This window comes from Vigna unguiculata, chromosome 11, assembly GCF_037176805.1.
Source record: "Vigna unguiculata cultivar grain cowpea cultivar isolate G323 ecotype 2 chromosome 11, ASM3717680v1, whole genome shotgun sequence".
Classification (NCBI taxonomy): domain Eukaryota; kingdom Viridiplantae; phylum Streptophyta; class Magnoliopsida; order Fabales; family Fabaceae; genus Vigna; species Vigna unguiculata.
Genome location: NC_140802.1, coordinates 44488820 through 44505151, shown reverse-complemented (window position 1 = coordinate 44505151; position 16332 = coordinate 44488820). Strand labels below are relative to the sequence as shown.

Here is a 16332-nt window from a genome sequence, read left to right as displayed (position 1 = left end):
ATGCGGCTATTACTTTATTTTTTAAATCCAACTCATATGCTTACTCACTATTTATCTCTGTAGTATTCTTTTAATCTATATTGAACAATTTGTTATACAAAACGAAATGAAATAAATATGCTGATAAACGAAATTAAGGGGAAAACATGAACAAGTTGACAAATAAATAAACGATCAAAAAACAAAAATTATGACTTAGTCATCCGATTAATAACAAAATCAGATGATAAGACATTTAGAGACTTCAATTTTAAAACCTTAGTAAACTGACATTTTATTTTAAAACAGGTAATTAAAATGTTTTTTTATCTATATTATTAATATGAAATATTTGCTTATCTTATTTAAGATAATTTAGAAAAAAGATAATTAAGTCAGATCAACAACTTACTAATAAATTAAATTAATTTAAATATGTATTTTAATTATGATTAACAATGTTAAAAATTTGTAAAAGCATCTCTATCAAAACTTAAACGATTGGACTCTTGATTTTACCATTTAGATTATTTTGCATTACTAATTTACTAATTATACAAAATCAACTCATGTAAAATGATGTTCTACAAATTAATTTAATTGTATCTTTTACATTATTTTACGTAGCATTTTTTTAGATAAACTGAAAAACAAATTAAGTGATTTAATCTTGAAAGTGGTATTAAATAAAACATCGCAAATATACAAAACAAAAACATAGGGAAAACTATGGAGACAACTGAAGCTGAGCACAGAATCAGAGTGGGCCTGGGCATAGCAGAGACGGTTTCTGGTTGTTTGTTTTGCATGATAATTAACTTCAGGAACTCTGATATTAAAAATGTATGAAAAATAGTTTTTATATAAAATGTTTATTTTAGTGTTATGAATAGAAATAAAGTATGTTATAATATAGACATAATCTAAAGATAAATATTTTTTTCTTTTTAAATTTGCATTTTAGTTTAATGACTTGAAATATAATTAAATTCGAATTTATTGAAATATTTTTTTTTTATTGAGTCAAGCTTTTAGTACATGGCAAGCCAACATAGCTCTATTACTACTAATATTAAACTCTTAAATAAATTTTATATTAATTACAAATTGTAAATAATAACTAGCCAACATAGCTCTATTACTACTAATATTAAACTCTTAAATAAATTTTATATTAATTACAAATTGTAAATAATAACTGAGACACAACAGTAACCTCGACACATGTATATTTAATTAATTTATTAAAAGAATAATATAATATTATATTTTGGTAAAATTATTTAGTTTTTAAAAAAATGCAACTACATTGAATTAATATATATATATATATATATATATATTTATTTATATATATATATATATATATATATATATATAATTATTTAACATTTCAAATGTTTTAGTTTAATTAAACAATTCAAATTTATTATTAATTTTAAATAAGATATTTTAGTTAGTACTATATTAAATAAATCTAATATCAAACTAATTAGTAATTTTAAAATTTAGTAACTGACATTTGTCAATTGATGTGGTTATTTTTTTTATTAAAGTGATTGGCATATAATATTTTAAACCGGTGTTAGTTATAATTATTTTGCCACACTTAAGATTATTTTTGAGTATTTATTAATATTTTTTAACTTTTTTAATAAATGAAGTGTTTATTTGCCCAACATTGTTAAAAAAAAAATCCAGTAAATATTGATAAAAGAAAATTTCAATCGATTAAAAAATAATAATAACACTAATTTATAGAGATATAATTAACATATCCATTAAAGTCTATCTATGGTACAACATGTGTATCTACGTTTATTTTAAAAATATTAGAATTTGATACGTGATATATACATATTAAAAAATATATAATAATTATTGAAAGACGATAAATATATAATTTTTATTGTGTAAATCTAAATTAAAATATATTAAAGTTATTAATATATAAAATTATAAATTATTGTTATTATAAGAATATTACTTTAGTATAAATTAAATATTTTATTAATAATCAATAATATATTACAAAATATCAGGTACAAATACTAGTAAGACATATATTCATGACTTATTGACAATAATTTAACTATGAAAAAGACGAATAAAAGACGAATAAACGCATATTAATATAATAAAAAACAACTCTAACAAATTTTAATTAAAAATAAAATCATGCATTTACTAAAAAAACTTATTGACATTGTCACTAGCTAAAAGCAATAAATAGTAATTGAAATTTGTATGACGTTGGTATCGTTAAAGATATATTGATGTGGAATAAACTTATTTATTTATTATTATTATAATTTTTAAACTTTATATTTGAAAGTATTTTGAATTTCTTTAACAGTGTAAAAATATACTCATAGAATATATTTCTAAATGCAACTATTTTTATAAAGATAAAAACAAAAAAATATTTACTTAAATTAGAATAAATTAAACACACACTAAAGTCCTTTTATTTTTTATTTTTCTAATTAACCTAAAAATTTGAAAACACACCAAATAATTGATGGACAAATAACATATGCACAATATAAAGTATAATAATAGATTTCCGCGTTTGACTATATTTTTGAATTTCATGTTATTAACATGTGATTAGTGGACAACTAACGCGAACAAAATTTAATTTAGAAAAAAACATTTTCACTACTTATTCATGACTTGTTTCGAGGATTTTTTTATAAGAATGTTATAATAGAAAATAAAAAAACTAAAATTGATCTACACATAAATTATTTGAAAATTTCTCCTGTTAATAGTAGACAAATTGTTTATAATTTTAAGAAAAGTTGATTATTTTTCATATATTTTTGTTTTCTAATACTCAGTTTCGTTTGAAGTATTTTTCAGCTTCGCATTGGTGTGGTTGTCTTGTCCAAGTGATTTTCAGCTTATTAATAGAATTGTTAAGTAAACGGTTTAGAAACTAAGATGAAGTAAAAGTTTTGAGGAATTGAAGAAGAATCGAAGAAGAAGGGTCAAAGAGCATAGAAACGGAATAGATAATGCGAACCCTTTGCGACGTATGCGAGAGCGCCGCCGCCATTCTCTTCTGCGCCGCCGATGAGGCTGCTCTCTGCTCCGCCTGTGACCAAAAGGTTCCTTCTTTCTTTCTTTCCTTTCTCTTTCAATTCTATTATTAGCAATTTCCAATTTCATCCATAAATTAATAAATACATAGAAAACAATTCGTTACACTTTGCTCTGCTTGCTTGATTGAATCTTATTTCACTATTTAAATTACTGTAATTATTAATTTAATAATTGGTGTTCAAGGAGTAGATGAATGTTGTTTCACTTTGATTTGATTTTGATGTTGGGTCTTGTTGATGTTGCTTTAGCTTTCGTCTGCAAAGTAATGTATTTCCCATGAGTTTTGGCCTTAATTTTGAACATGTTTTGGTTTTAGTGTTTCATCTGCCTATGTTCTATCTTTGAAGTCCATAGGCGAGCAGGATGCTCTTCTATTCGTATTCTTTTTTCAGTTTTTCATCTTGTTTTTAATTTACATTTACTTCCATTTTAGACACAATTGGTTGTTGATGTAATTTCTTACTTCCAAGAGTATTAATCAAATTTGTTACTACGCAGTGCATTGAAGAAAAGAAAGTAATAAGGAAAATTAATTTAACATTTTCATTAGAACATCTCCAAAAGCTCAAGGCTAAAAGTTGAGTTTAGCTTATGTGAGGAATTTAAATATATATTTTTTGAGTGTTTGTGTAAAAGTTTATCTAAGAGGGTTTATATCTTTTTAGGATATGTTTTTTGCATCATTGGATCTGCAATGCCTTTGAAATAATATTGCATAGAATCTTCATATAGAGATTGATTCGCTTAACAAAAGAGGTAAACATTAAGACAACATTGTTGGAATTCCGACTCACTTGGAATCAGAACAAGTAGTTAACCATTTATGGAATTGTATTTTCCCCTGCATGTTTTCTTGAAAAATCTTTGCATGTTGAGTGATGCATTCTGCCTGTGAATTTCTTATTTTTTCTTGGATGATGCAATAATTAATATGACCCAATTATTTATGCGTTTTGTAAGTGTTTCTGTTAACAACATTCATATACAATTTTATGAAAGTACCACTACATTTGCATGCAATTTTTTTTTTCTTTTTTCTGACAGCATGTGTTTGCATTGGAAATACAGATCCATATGTGTAACAAACTTGCTAGTAGACACATTCGGGTTGGCCTTGCTGACCCCACTGATGTTCCACGCTGTGACATATGTGAAAATGCACCTGGTACTGAGGGTATTCATATCTTTTTTGCAAGATTGTGCATTCTAAACTATACAGAGGTTGAATCTTTCTCCCATGTCCTGGAAATTTGTGTGTAGCTTTCTTTTACTGTGAGGTAGATGGTAGTTCGCTGTGTCTGCAATGTGATATGATTGTACATGTTGGTGGTAAAAGGACTCATGAAAGATATCTTCTATTGAGGCAAAGAGTTGAGGTATGTTTTAAGATGTAAAGAATTATCAATCTTCCAAGCTTCTGAATAGATAATTTTGAAGTTTATATATCTTGCTTTTGGCCTTTTTATGGCAGTTTCCAGGTGATAAACCTGCCCAAATGGAAGAACTAGGGCTGCAACCACTGGATCAAAATGAATTTAGGAGGGATGAAAACCAATCTCTCAAGCTAAATACAAGAGATAGTCAGCAGAATCACAGCATCTTACCTGTTCCAAGACAGGAAAATAATATTGATGGTCATAGAAAAATGGATAAAAAGTTAATTGATCTGAACACCAGGCCATTGCGGTTAAATGGACCAGCACCAAACAACCAGGTAGTTGTTTTTTCCTTTTCTGCAAGAACTTGAGTTATTTGATCAAGGGTTGTTTGTAATGTGCATTTCAGAAACAAAACAGTTGTGACAGACACTTATTTAGTTGTCGAATTAACATATAATCTAATTCTTAAGGAACAAGGTATGGATATTTTAAGAGGCAGTAATCATGAATTTGCAAGTGTGCCACCAGTTGAATCCTACAAACAAGGGGCTGAGAAGTAATAAAGGTAAAACACATAGGATGGGCTGAGGCAGCTACAGAAATATAATGTTTACTCAATTTTCTTTTACACCGTTGACCTTGTTTCTGTCTGCTTAAAGTTTGAATTGTTTGGCTGCAGAACAAATCAATGAGGGGAAATAGTTACTTTCATATGAATGAGCTGCATAATGGAGGTCGCTTGAAGTCAATGGTATATACCAAGTTTTCTTAAAGCAGCTTATGTTAACTACAACCTCAGCATTTTGGTTTGTTAAATTCAGTCTAACAGCAGAGGAACTGTTGGTCGTGTAACTTCATGATATTTATTACATGTCTAGATATTATATATGATTAAACCCTCAAATTATTTGAATCTGCTGCTAACTTCAGTTTCTGTACTATGTTGAAAGGGATGGTTTGCTAATGCATTGGTTGAAGTAAAGACTTATTATTATTAGGGCTTCTTTTTATTAAAATACAAAAGGTGAAGGGGATTGGGGAAGAGTTATATGATGATGATGATGATGATGATGATGGTGTGGTGGTTGTATTGTTGCCTATCTGGTTTAACGTTTGGAGCACCAACCACATTTCGTATATGAAAAATTAAAAAAGGAGTTTAAAGCAACATTATTCTTCATTTATGAAAACTGTAATATTTCATTACAATGGTGAAAATACTTTAAGGAAAAAAAAAAGAATAAGTGAGATGATAAATAAGAGTTGGCTAATATAAAAGGCAAATAGAAGGAAATAATAATAATAATAATAATAATAATAATAATAATAATAATAATAATCTATAACAATATATAAAGGGAATTTTCTTTTTTGTATCCACATTTCAAAATATCAATTCTACTCTTTAAATATAATAGTTTATTAAATTTTTAACAATTGACCGTTATTTTTACAATCTTTTTATAAAATTGGATTCTCTATTTCTTCTATTCTTCTTTATTTATCAATGGTTATTTTTTCTTTTGTTTTGATATATTTCACTTTATTTTTAATAAATATAATTTTAATTTATATGTTAACTTAATAACATTACAATATTATTACTTACTAATATAATATCACGCGTATTTAAAAAATCAGGCATCATCGCGCCTGTATTTACGCTAGTAATAATAATACACTTTCAAAACATAAGATGACTGTTTCAATAATAGTCTAAAGGACAAACTATGCTATATAAATATTCTTTATGTTTTTAATAAATGAAACTTGTCTCTTATTTTATTTGAAAACATCATATTAACTAAAACTTAAAATAAAAATATACTATATAAAAAAATTAAAGTTTTAAAATATAAAAAATTTTCATTAAATTTTAGTGGTTTAATTATTATATGTTACAAGTATCATAAAAGTCATATTGTGGCTGGTTTACACACTGTCCTGTAAAAATAATATAGAATTTATATTTAAGAAAGCATTATTTCAGTATAAAAGTAAATGTGTAGTCATAAAATGTATGATTAAATCTACCAAGGGAATTTGTAGTTACTTTTCATGGGTTGTTATATGATATTTACACTTTTTTTTCTAGTTATAAAATATATATGTTTTTCTTATATTTTCAATACAAAGCCATGTATTCTTTCTATAATTGTAAAATAGGCTTTAACTCTATTGCCATTTTAATAAATGAAAATAATTTTTCATATATTTTAATTAAAATAATCATTAAATATTCTATTTATTTTAAAACTAAAAAATTAAAGTTTTAAAATTTAAAACGGATAATTTTTTACAAATAAAAAAATTGGGCTTTCACGTCTCTTCTGTTGTAACCCAATTAAAATTGATCCACATCTAGCACGGATTTTGAACTCACCCAACTTGTTTTTATAAGCCTTTGAAACGAAAAAAAAAAAATTATTTTGACACCTCCCATCTAAATAACTGTTGTGCTTTCGTATTAATAAAAATTATTAAAAAAGGTGTTTCCAAAAATATAAAATTAGACAAAGATAATAATTCGTTAATAAGTTATGATATATATTAATCTTGTATTTTTAATAAATTTTATTGAACAAAAAAAAAATTAAATATTGTATCATAACATTTCTTAAACTTTAGCTGATTAAAAGTTATTAGAAATTAATATGTAATAAAATTTTAACATCTTTAGTGGCTTCATGTTCTTTGTAGGTTTCACCACTGCGTCTTCTTCTTCTTTCTCAACGTGCTGCCTCCTCGCCGCCGAATACTCCTCCCTGCGCCGCTGCACGGACCACCGCCATCCTTCACGGCCCCTCCGAGAGAACCGTCCGCTGTATGATTCTCCCTTTTGTTTATCGGCACATCAACAAACAAATCATTGAGCGTATGTCATTGAAACTCATTCGTTCCCCTTTTTTCTTCTTTATTTTTGAACTCATTGAATGATTAACGACATTCACTACTCACTCCTAACTTCATAAGTCAAAAAGGAGAAAATTCACTTCGGTCGGTAATTACTTTCGTTCCCCTTCCTTCATTTGCTGCAAACTGTTTGTGAATTTTACTAAGTGTTGTTTGTCTTGTTGTTTTCACATTTGGAAAATTTATATCTGCAACGCGGAATGATTTTCTGTATGTCATTTAGTATCTGCTAAGAAATTCTCAATGAACTAAAATTAGTTTATGCATTGGTTTTAACTTGCAGAAAATCTAATTTCACTTTTTAAAAAAAATTTCCATTGTAAAAGTGCTTATGAAAATTTTCGTACAAACAGCCCTTACTTGTTTCAATGATTCTGGTCTGATTGGATATTGCTGCTCTACTATTTTTACCATGCAATGTGTATATGGGCTTTAGGATTTCTATAAGGCATTGTGCTTCATAATATTAGACAAGGTGCATGCTTTTTGACATTTTTGCATTTGCTTTTCCATAGGGATTTTAGCAGAAAACCAATGGCAAGTGCATTGGGTAACAGAGTTGGATCTGTTCGAAACTCTCCTTTGCTAAGGTCTCCGCTCAACTTCATGAGAGCCTTGAGCACTTCTTCATCATCTACTTCCTCTTCTATTTCTTCTGGTCAGAGCCCTAAGAAATCGAAGCGAAGAAAGAAGAAGAACTTGTTCGAGGTGGCTCAGTTCTTACCTAACTGGGGAATTGGCTATCACATGGCCAAGACTCACTGGAACGAAGTTTCTTATGAGATCACTAAACTCAATCTGTACAAGGTGCTTCTCTTTCTATCCTCAACTTTTTTTCTTGTCCTCCTATTGTTTTGGTTCGGATTTCAACTATTTCAATGTATTTTACAGTGATTTATTCCTCTGCTTTTCTCAGTTCTCGCAAGTCTCTTTGTCCTTAATTTTATTTTTCAAATGTTTTTACAGGATGGAAGGCATGGAAAAGCATGGGGGATTGCTCATAAAAATGGTTAGTGTCATAAGTATAAGTGTTTTTGACTTTTGGGTATTCTGCTTATCAATTCTCTGTGCAGCAGAGTCTCGGCACTGTTAATCTTGCTGCACTGCTTTTCTCCAGTCAAATTGTAGGCTAGTTTCTGAATTCTTACATAAGAATTGCCTTAATGTCCATTTAGGATAGTTAATCTATTATTGGCGCTTATCAGTCTATTATAAACACTTAAACTGGATAATAAGCACATAGTTTTCCATTAGCAATAAAAGTTTAGGTTAGTGAAAAGTGTAGGGAGTTCTAATTGAGAACTAAAGAGTTATTTGAGTTGCAAATTTAAGACAGGTGTCCTTCTGTCAATTACGACATACAATAATGTAGAAAGTATGAATTATTTAACTGATGCTTCATTCCCTTTTCGTGCTTGTCTCTCTGTTTCATAGCAATATTGCTTGTCGGAGTTTCTGATTATACTGCGGTGGTTATGGATTCTCAATGGGAATTTGTAGTTTTTATTTGAGTTGGTTTATGCTGTTTATGCATTCACTTAGGAGGTTCTGTTGGAGTTATTTATTGCTCAATTTACCTTACCCAGTCCTGCCTTGCATATAACAAATTGATTCTCTATTATGCTATTCCCCTTTCAGTCCCTATTTGAACAGCCAAAAAATTAAGTAGTCCCTATTTGGTAGAAGTGTTTGTTTGACATTTCTAAAGGAACATTTCTAGCTTTACTGAGATGAAGAGCTCATGGAGAGTGTTTAACGCTCATTGTGAGCTTGTAAGAACTTGTGAGAGGATTGAGCTTGTGTGCATAAGTTTGACTAACGATGCCACATGCGGCACTCCATTACATTTGCATGTCTCGGTGTTAACTTCGTTTGTTTCATTCATGTTTCCATATCAAATTAATTCGGATCTCAGTTATAAATAACATTTTTTTTTTCTTACTTGACAATGTAGTTGCTGTTAGTTGTTATTGGCAGCTTTATATGATAAATTCTCAGGATGTTTTGTGAAGCATAATGTACCTAAAATAAAGTGTATGAAGCGTGCGTAAATACTGAAACATTTTTTAGTACTTATTTTCTGACTTGATTTGATATCGTACAACTTATTGCAGGCTTGCCATTAGCAGATGCTCCAAAAAAAATTAGTGGAGTTCACAAACGCTGTTGGAAGTACCTATCGGATGTAGTAAAAACATCAGAACGCTCAGCAAACTTAACTAGTCCAACAGACAGTGGCTTAAAACTTGAAACTGAAGCAAGTTGATACTTTCCAGTGACTTTGTTCAGGTCATCAACATTACCTCATGTCTTTTCAATTGGCCTAGTTGTTTCCGACCATTGTAGATTTTCTAGCCAATCTTGCAATATTCCTTACGCATTCTGCAAGGTGCTTGATTAAGTTTCTTTTATATTTATAATAATTAAATGATCTCGCGAATATGAAACGTGCTTTGAGGGAGTAATCTGACTGCATTTGGTTCTCACTATATTTTGTCTGAGTTATTTCATATCCATTCTAAATAGATCACCGAATCTATATCTTCAACATGTTAGTTATTAACTGTGTTAATTGTAAATGGGGACTTTTTATAAACACAATTTGGTATCAATATCCTTCACTGATGCTCATCTAAATTTATCTGCGTAAATATTGTAAGTGCTATCAGATTTGGATGTGCGAACTATCAGAACAAACAATTTATGAAGCTGAATTACAGAACATTTAAAGAACTGAGGTACACCGAGACTTTTTCTATAATTTACATGAGATGATGATAAGGATTTAAACTTGATAGTTACTATTTAAATCAAGTACCTTTATCAGTAACCTCATTGCATCCCATCTTCGTCAGTGCTTATTATATATACAAAACAACTAAGAAGACGATGAGAGAAAGCTATAACTATTTAAAATTACTTAAATAGAACACAAATATTCAAGTTACATAATTTGAAATTGCATCTTTTCATTAAGCATCAATCTGGTTAATGATAAGCTTAACCTCCTCAATGAGACTTCGTTGTAATCGTTTCATTAAGGATCAATCTGGTTTGTTAAGAATTATTTCACGTGATTATTGTTTCGTACGGCTATCATTATGTATGGATTGGAGTATCTATTTCATAAGCTACATGGATTTGGTTAAGGTTTCTCTTCACTAAGCTTTGTCCAAATTATGATTTTGAGATTTCAAGAAGAAATATACAAACACACTATACATCAATAATGATACTATACAAATTACACATCTCTTTCATGTTTTAAGTCTGGATAGAAAGAACATTTTTTTTATTCATCACATTGTATGCATACCGTTCTTCATACAATAAGTTCATTTGTAAAATTCACTCAGTTTTTCGTACGCATAGTTGAGGGTTAAGAAATGAAGTATTTAATACAATGACTTTTTCTTTCTAAACGTCGTCACGTTTGTTAAATATTGAATGAGTTATCACTCTCTTCTCAATAAATTGTTGTAGATTAGAGTTTTAGATATTTACTTGAGTTTTTAAAAAGGAAAAGAAAATTTGCCATGTAGCATTTCTCTAAAGATTCACTGTTGAAATAAAAAAAAAATGTAATATACTACACTAATTATTCGGTTTGTGATAGACAAATATGTATCATTTTTCAAAAGTTTATATACTATTGGTCTCTTATGAGTTATAAAGTTGACTTAGTTATAGGGTTAGAAGAGAATGTAAGAGAGGTTGTGAGCTTAATTCTTTCCAAAACACTCAAGAGTTATAAAGTTAATGAAAAATTATTTTTTAACAATTAAATCTCGACAACTTTCTTTTATAATCTGATATGACATCTTCTAAATGACTTCTCATTTTTATTTTCATTTTTTCATTTTCTATATTTCATAATCACTTAGAAGATACCACATCAGGTCATAAAAGAGAGTCAAAATTTAATTGTCTGATTGTCCAAAATTAATTTGGTGGATTTGAAAAAGAGACGAGAGATTACGAGGTTTAACTTCCCCACCGAATAACAATTAACATTTTTCGTTAAAAAAAATATATGCGTCTTGAATTAATTACACAATCCATTGAAGATGTTTTCTTGCTAACATTGACAAGTTTTATCTTCCTTGGGATTAAAGTTGTTTGTTCTTGAGCGTAAGCAAAGAAAAATTCACGTCCTTTTAAAGAGGAATAGGGGTCTTGTTGGTAAGTTTGAGTTCAATTCTTACACTATTTTATAAAGAGATTTTTCATCAGTTGCCAAGATTCAACCATTTTGTTATATATGGGGATGGGATATATATATATATATATATATATATATATAATATTCAAGTGCACAACTCATAGCAAAAGGTTTATTAAGTTGTAAAGGAACATGTAAACCATAAACAAAAATAGTCTCCAAGACTATAAAAACATTACATTTTACAGAAATTAGTCTTCCACTTCATTGATCCTCCGTCAACACCTACTGCAACTGCTGGTGTTGGTGCCTAACATGTATCATATGCACTAGAAACATCTTAGTAGGAGTAACCTTTGACGAACAACTCCTTCTTGGCCTCTTCAGATTCACCCTCACCAGTGTACTTTCCAAGCTGAGCCAGTGAGTTGGACTTGGCACGGAAAAGGAGTGCATCTTGTGCTGCCTTCACATTCTCTGGGCGCCCTCCCCATGTCTTCAAGGCAGTGTTTTGGAGGGCTCTCGCATATGAAAATGACACGTGCCATGGGTTTGGAGATTGGTTCATGGCATTCAAATTCAGGGTAGCTTCAACCTCAGACTGTCCACCAGACAAAAACTGCATAACACAACTTTGGTTAGTTACCGCATCAAAGGAAAGTTAGTTGAGTTCAGATTCTGTACTAAGTTTTTTTGTTGTTGTCCTCCGCTGAACATTAAAATACACTGATATTGATACTTTAAAAATCTCAACATCAGTGTCCATCGGTGCATTTTGAAGATACAGTCAACGGAGAATCCAAATTGAAGTTAGGAATGCAAAGAATGATGCATTTGGCAGTGTCACTTACCATGATTCCAGGGACTGCAGGGGGGATTCTCCTGTGAAGGAGCTTGAGGGTGTAATCAGCAACTGTTTGAGGACTTGCCTTCTCCTTGGACTCTGCTCCAGGTGTAACCATGCTAGGCTTCAGGAGAATACCCTCAAAAAGGACATTGTTCTCAGCAAGGTAGAAGAAAACCTCTGCCCATACCTTTTGGGCTACTTCAAAAGTTCTGTCAATATTATGCTCCCCATCAAGCAAGATCTCTGGCTCCACAATTGGGACCAATCCATTGTCCTAAAACCATTAATTGAAAACATTTGGGCTATTCAGAATCAATACAAATATGTAAAAAGTTGATGCATCTCTCGATAGGAGAATTCACTGCGAGATACAGAGGCACCAACCAACTCTAATCCAAAATCTTAAGACAATGAATTTATGGATATTTTACTTATACATTGTTCGGCTTTCTTAACTTTACTCAATGTTGTACTCAGACTTATTGATTCTCAACAAAAGTATTCCCTTACCTTTACCTCACATCCATAAATGGAAGTATAGCTCTAAGAAAAGAAAAAAAAATCAAATCACCAGTACAAGTTGAGTGGTTTTCTCACCTGAGAAATTGCAGCATAGCGAGCCAGACCCCAGGCTGCTTCCTTAACAGCCAGAGCAGAGGGACCGTTGGGGATGCTCACAACAGTACGCCTAATATGTGGAGTTATGAGTTGATATGATGAAAAAATGAGCATGATTTGTGGCACAAGAAAATAAAGAGCATGAAACTATGAATGATTTTGCTGCCACTGCAAAGGGCTACGAACACTAACCATTTGGCGAAACGGGCACCTTGCTGATAGTATGCAGCTGAGCGAGAGGCAAGACCATCCAAACCTTGGCACCAAGACTCATCGTTGGAGCCAGCAAGAGGAACCAAACCCTGTTGTCTCAACCACATAAACCATGACTTAAAAGTGCATACACTATGCAGATTCGAAGCCTCTATTTTAGTTCATCATCGACATTTTCACCATTGTGAACTACAAAAAAAGCTAACTTCTGGTATGCTACTTCTAATATGTGTTTATGTGAGACGTGAAACATCTTTATACATGCACACTAACAAATATCCGAATGATAGAAAAATGACAGTAAAAAAGTGAATTTTAAGTTTAATTCAAAATAAAATTTGTATGTGACTGCATAGTAAAGGAAGGAAAGGGTGATTCAGAAATTGTTACCTTGTCGACCTTGATACCAGGAACAATGTTTTGCTCAATGAGCACATCAACGATCTTTCTGCCATCAACTGTGGATTGGTAGAGAGTTTCCTCAAAGAGAATGGCCCCAGAGATGTATTGACCAATGCCCGGAACTGTCACAAGAAGGGTACGGTATGCCTGGCGGTTAGCTTCAGTATTCTCTAGCCCAATCGAAGCCAAACGCTTCCCACAAGTAGCATTCGACTCATCCATGGCCAAAATACCCCTCCCTGGTGAAGCCACAGTTTTCTGTTTCCACAACCATTCGCATCCACAATGTCAAAAACATACTTTCGGACCAAACAAGAACAACCACAACCACAACTACAATACTAAAGCACGCATTTAACAAGAAAGTTACATTACAACTACTTTTTCTCCTCTAAATTCAAACAAAAGTGCATGAAAGATGAGATTTTTATCATCGTACCGCGGTCTTAACGAGCTCATCAGCGTACGAACCAGCTCTGATGGTGAGGGCCGAAGGGTTGGTGGGGCTGCATCTGAGAACTGATGCAGAAGGTTGGCGAAGGGTTTGACCCTTCACCCATTCAGACTTGTCAAGAACAAGTGAAGACTTGAGCAGAGAGGGTGAAGCAGAGGCCATTGATGAAGAAACACTACTACCACAATCTTATCTCCTACAGAACAACCTTTGTATTGGTCTCGTTACCACACATGCAACGTTTTCGCTTCATTTATAGTTCTGAAGTGATGTCTCGTTTGAGGCTGGTGTGAGCTCACCTATCCTCACTTGACATGTGGATGATAACTTGAGCTTCCTTCCCCTTCTGCGCTGCCATTTCGTGGTTCAAATGGATGCTTTTTTTCTCGCCTCGTAAAAATGAGTTGGAATATTATTTTGCCATTGTGTTACTAGTCGTGACAAATGTATTACATGCACCAAAAAGGGTGGTGCCAATTATTGTTGTCTCTGGGAGAAGGAAATGATGAACCAAGTATTTGAGGTTATTGTTTACCTTGTTGATTAACCCTTTTGTCTCCTTCTCGTTGGTTTATGGTCTTGGTTCAATGATAGGGTGTTGTGAGGTTGAGGTAACGATGTCTCTAGATCATGCCGTGTCAAGGACTCCTTGTAATTGTGCCTTCTTCCACTACCCCACACCTTCGCTATGATCTTTTTTAATGGCCCAATTAACTCTCATTGTGTTATTTTCTTCCTCGTCTTTTGGTCGATTTGAGAATAACCTAATCAAGAGTTTTTTCATCTGGTTGAAAATGATGTCTCTATAGGTAATTTGGGTTTTACTCCATAATTGATAGTCAAATAAGAGTTTTTGCATCTATCTTATACAAGAGAATACGCTCAATAGAATTTATTTTCCTTCGTTAAAAATAAGAAAACTGTTAAGTAATGATGAATTTTAGTAATAAAAAATATGTTTAAAAATTAATCTTTTAATTAGAGATCAATTTAAAAAAGATTTAATATGTTTTTTGTTCTTTAAATTTAAGTAAATTTTGAAATTAGTCCATTTCGAAACTTTTGATCAATTTAGTCATTCATCTCTCAAAATACGTGGATTTGGTCCTTTTACCAAAATTTTTTAAATTTATTTGATGTTTCATACGCATCTACGATTGTATTTGAGTTGTCTATATTGTTGGACACATTTTCGCTTTAATCTTAAGTCAAATACTATTATTAAACGGCTTGAGATGTCAAATAAACTTAACAAAATTTGATTTAAAGGACTAAATCCACATATTTCGAAAGATAAAAGACTAAATTGGTTTAAAGTTTCAGAATAGATTAATTTCAAAAGTTACTGAAAATTAAAAGTTACTGCAAATTAAAAGTTAAGGGACCAAAAACATATTTAACCCATTTTAAAACTAATTACTTTGTTAGCTAAAATCTAGATAATTAATGTTTAGGATCAATTTACATACCAATTCATAATAAAAACTGTTTTAGTTATCAATTTAGAAACGAATTATAATTTCTTAAAATTATTGTAGTAATCAATCATTTTTAATTTATAAATTGTTATTTGAATTGATCACTATACTGAAATAGTTATTTTTAGTCACTAAAATTAATTATTATTAAAGGATTTTGTTACGACAACGTTAAGTAATATAGTGGTTAACATGTGAATAGCAATTAGGTTTATACCAAAATTCCAAGATTTCACTAATAATTTGATTACTTAAAATAAAATAATTTCTAATTTTTAAATTTATATCAGGTATACTTTTCTTAACTCAATTTTAGTTGGGATATGAACAACATGATCAAAATTGAGTTATTGTTGGTTTGACCGAGCTTTGTGTATCATAATCTCAAAATTCTTTTCATAAACATTGAAAAAGCTTTCTTTCATAGTGGACTTGTATTTTTTTTTATTAGCATCGTTGAGGTTATTTTATTGTTGATATTGGGCCAGGGTTATTTCTAAGTCAATGTTAGTGAGAGTTTTCAATGTCACTCAAAGTTCTTCTGTATTAATCTAACATTAGTTAAGATTTTTCTGAATCCAGAATTCTTATTGGTTTTTTTTATGTCATTCTCTTTTGAATATTAAAAATATACTGTGTTGACATTTTAAATATTTTTATAATATATTTTAAAATATTAAAATTAGTAATAATTAGTGTATTATGAAATAACAGTTTAAAAACAGCAAAAAAAATTCAATAAAGAATTAAATTCGATTTTTCTAGCCAACATCAGGAGG

The 16332-nt window shown here is 30.5% G+C and overlaps 3 protein-coding genes across 4 annotated transcripts; 2 read left to right on the top strand and 1 right to left on the bottom strand.

Moving 5' to 3' along the window:
* The first annotated feature begins 2844 nt into the window (after positions 1-2844).
* On the top strand, positions 2845-5463 carry BBX18 (B-box zinc finger family protein). Of its 2 annotated transcripts, none has more exons than XM_028053930.2 (5): positions 2845-3092; positions 4156-4252; positions 4348-4463; positions 4559-4801; positions 5146-5463. In XM_028053930.2, the coding sequence occupies exons 1-5, from the start codon at positions 3000-3002 to the stop codon at positions 5236-5238; spliced, it is 642 nt and encodes a 213-aa protein (XP_027909731.1). In that variant the 5' UTR covers positions 2845-2999; the 3' UTR covers positions 5239-5463. The 2 variants fall into 2 exon arrangements, with proteins under 2 accessions (XP_027909731.1, XP_085525527.1); XM_085669401.1 differs by lacking the exon at positions 5146-5463 and adding an exon at positions 4937-5031 and having other exon boundaries at positions 2847-3092.
* Positions 5464-7155: 1692 nt separating this feature from the next.
* Positions 7156-9868, top strand: LOC114168815 (uncharacterized). The gene is made up of 4 exons (XM_028053774.2): positions 7156-7341; positions 7895-8186; positions 8346-8388; positions 9494-9868. The coding sequence occupies exons 2-4, from the start codon at positions 7914-7916 to the stop codon at positions 9643-9645; spliced, it is 468 nt and encodes a 155-aa protein (XP_027909575.1). The 5' UTR covers positions 7156-7341; positions 7895-7913; the 3' UTR covers positions 9646-9868.
* Positions 9869-11702: 1834 nt separating this feature from the next.
* Positions 11703-14340, bottom strand: LOC114169948 (fructose-bisphosphate aldolase 1, chloroplastic). Its single transcript, XM_028055356.2, has 6 exons — positions 14061-14340; positions 13610-13879; positions 13199-13308; positions 12986-13076; positions 12393-12662; positions 11703-12160 (listed from the first exon to the last, which is right to left on the bottom strand). Exons 1-6 carry the CDS (start codon positions 14235-14237, stop codon positions 11882-11884), a joined length of 1197 nt encoding a protein of 398 aa, XP_027911157.1. The 5' UTR covers positions 14238-14340; the 3' UTR covers positions 11703-11881.
* Between the last annotated feature and the right edge of the window lie 1992 nt (positions 14341-16332).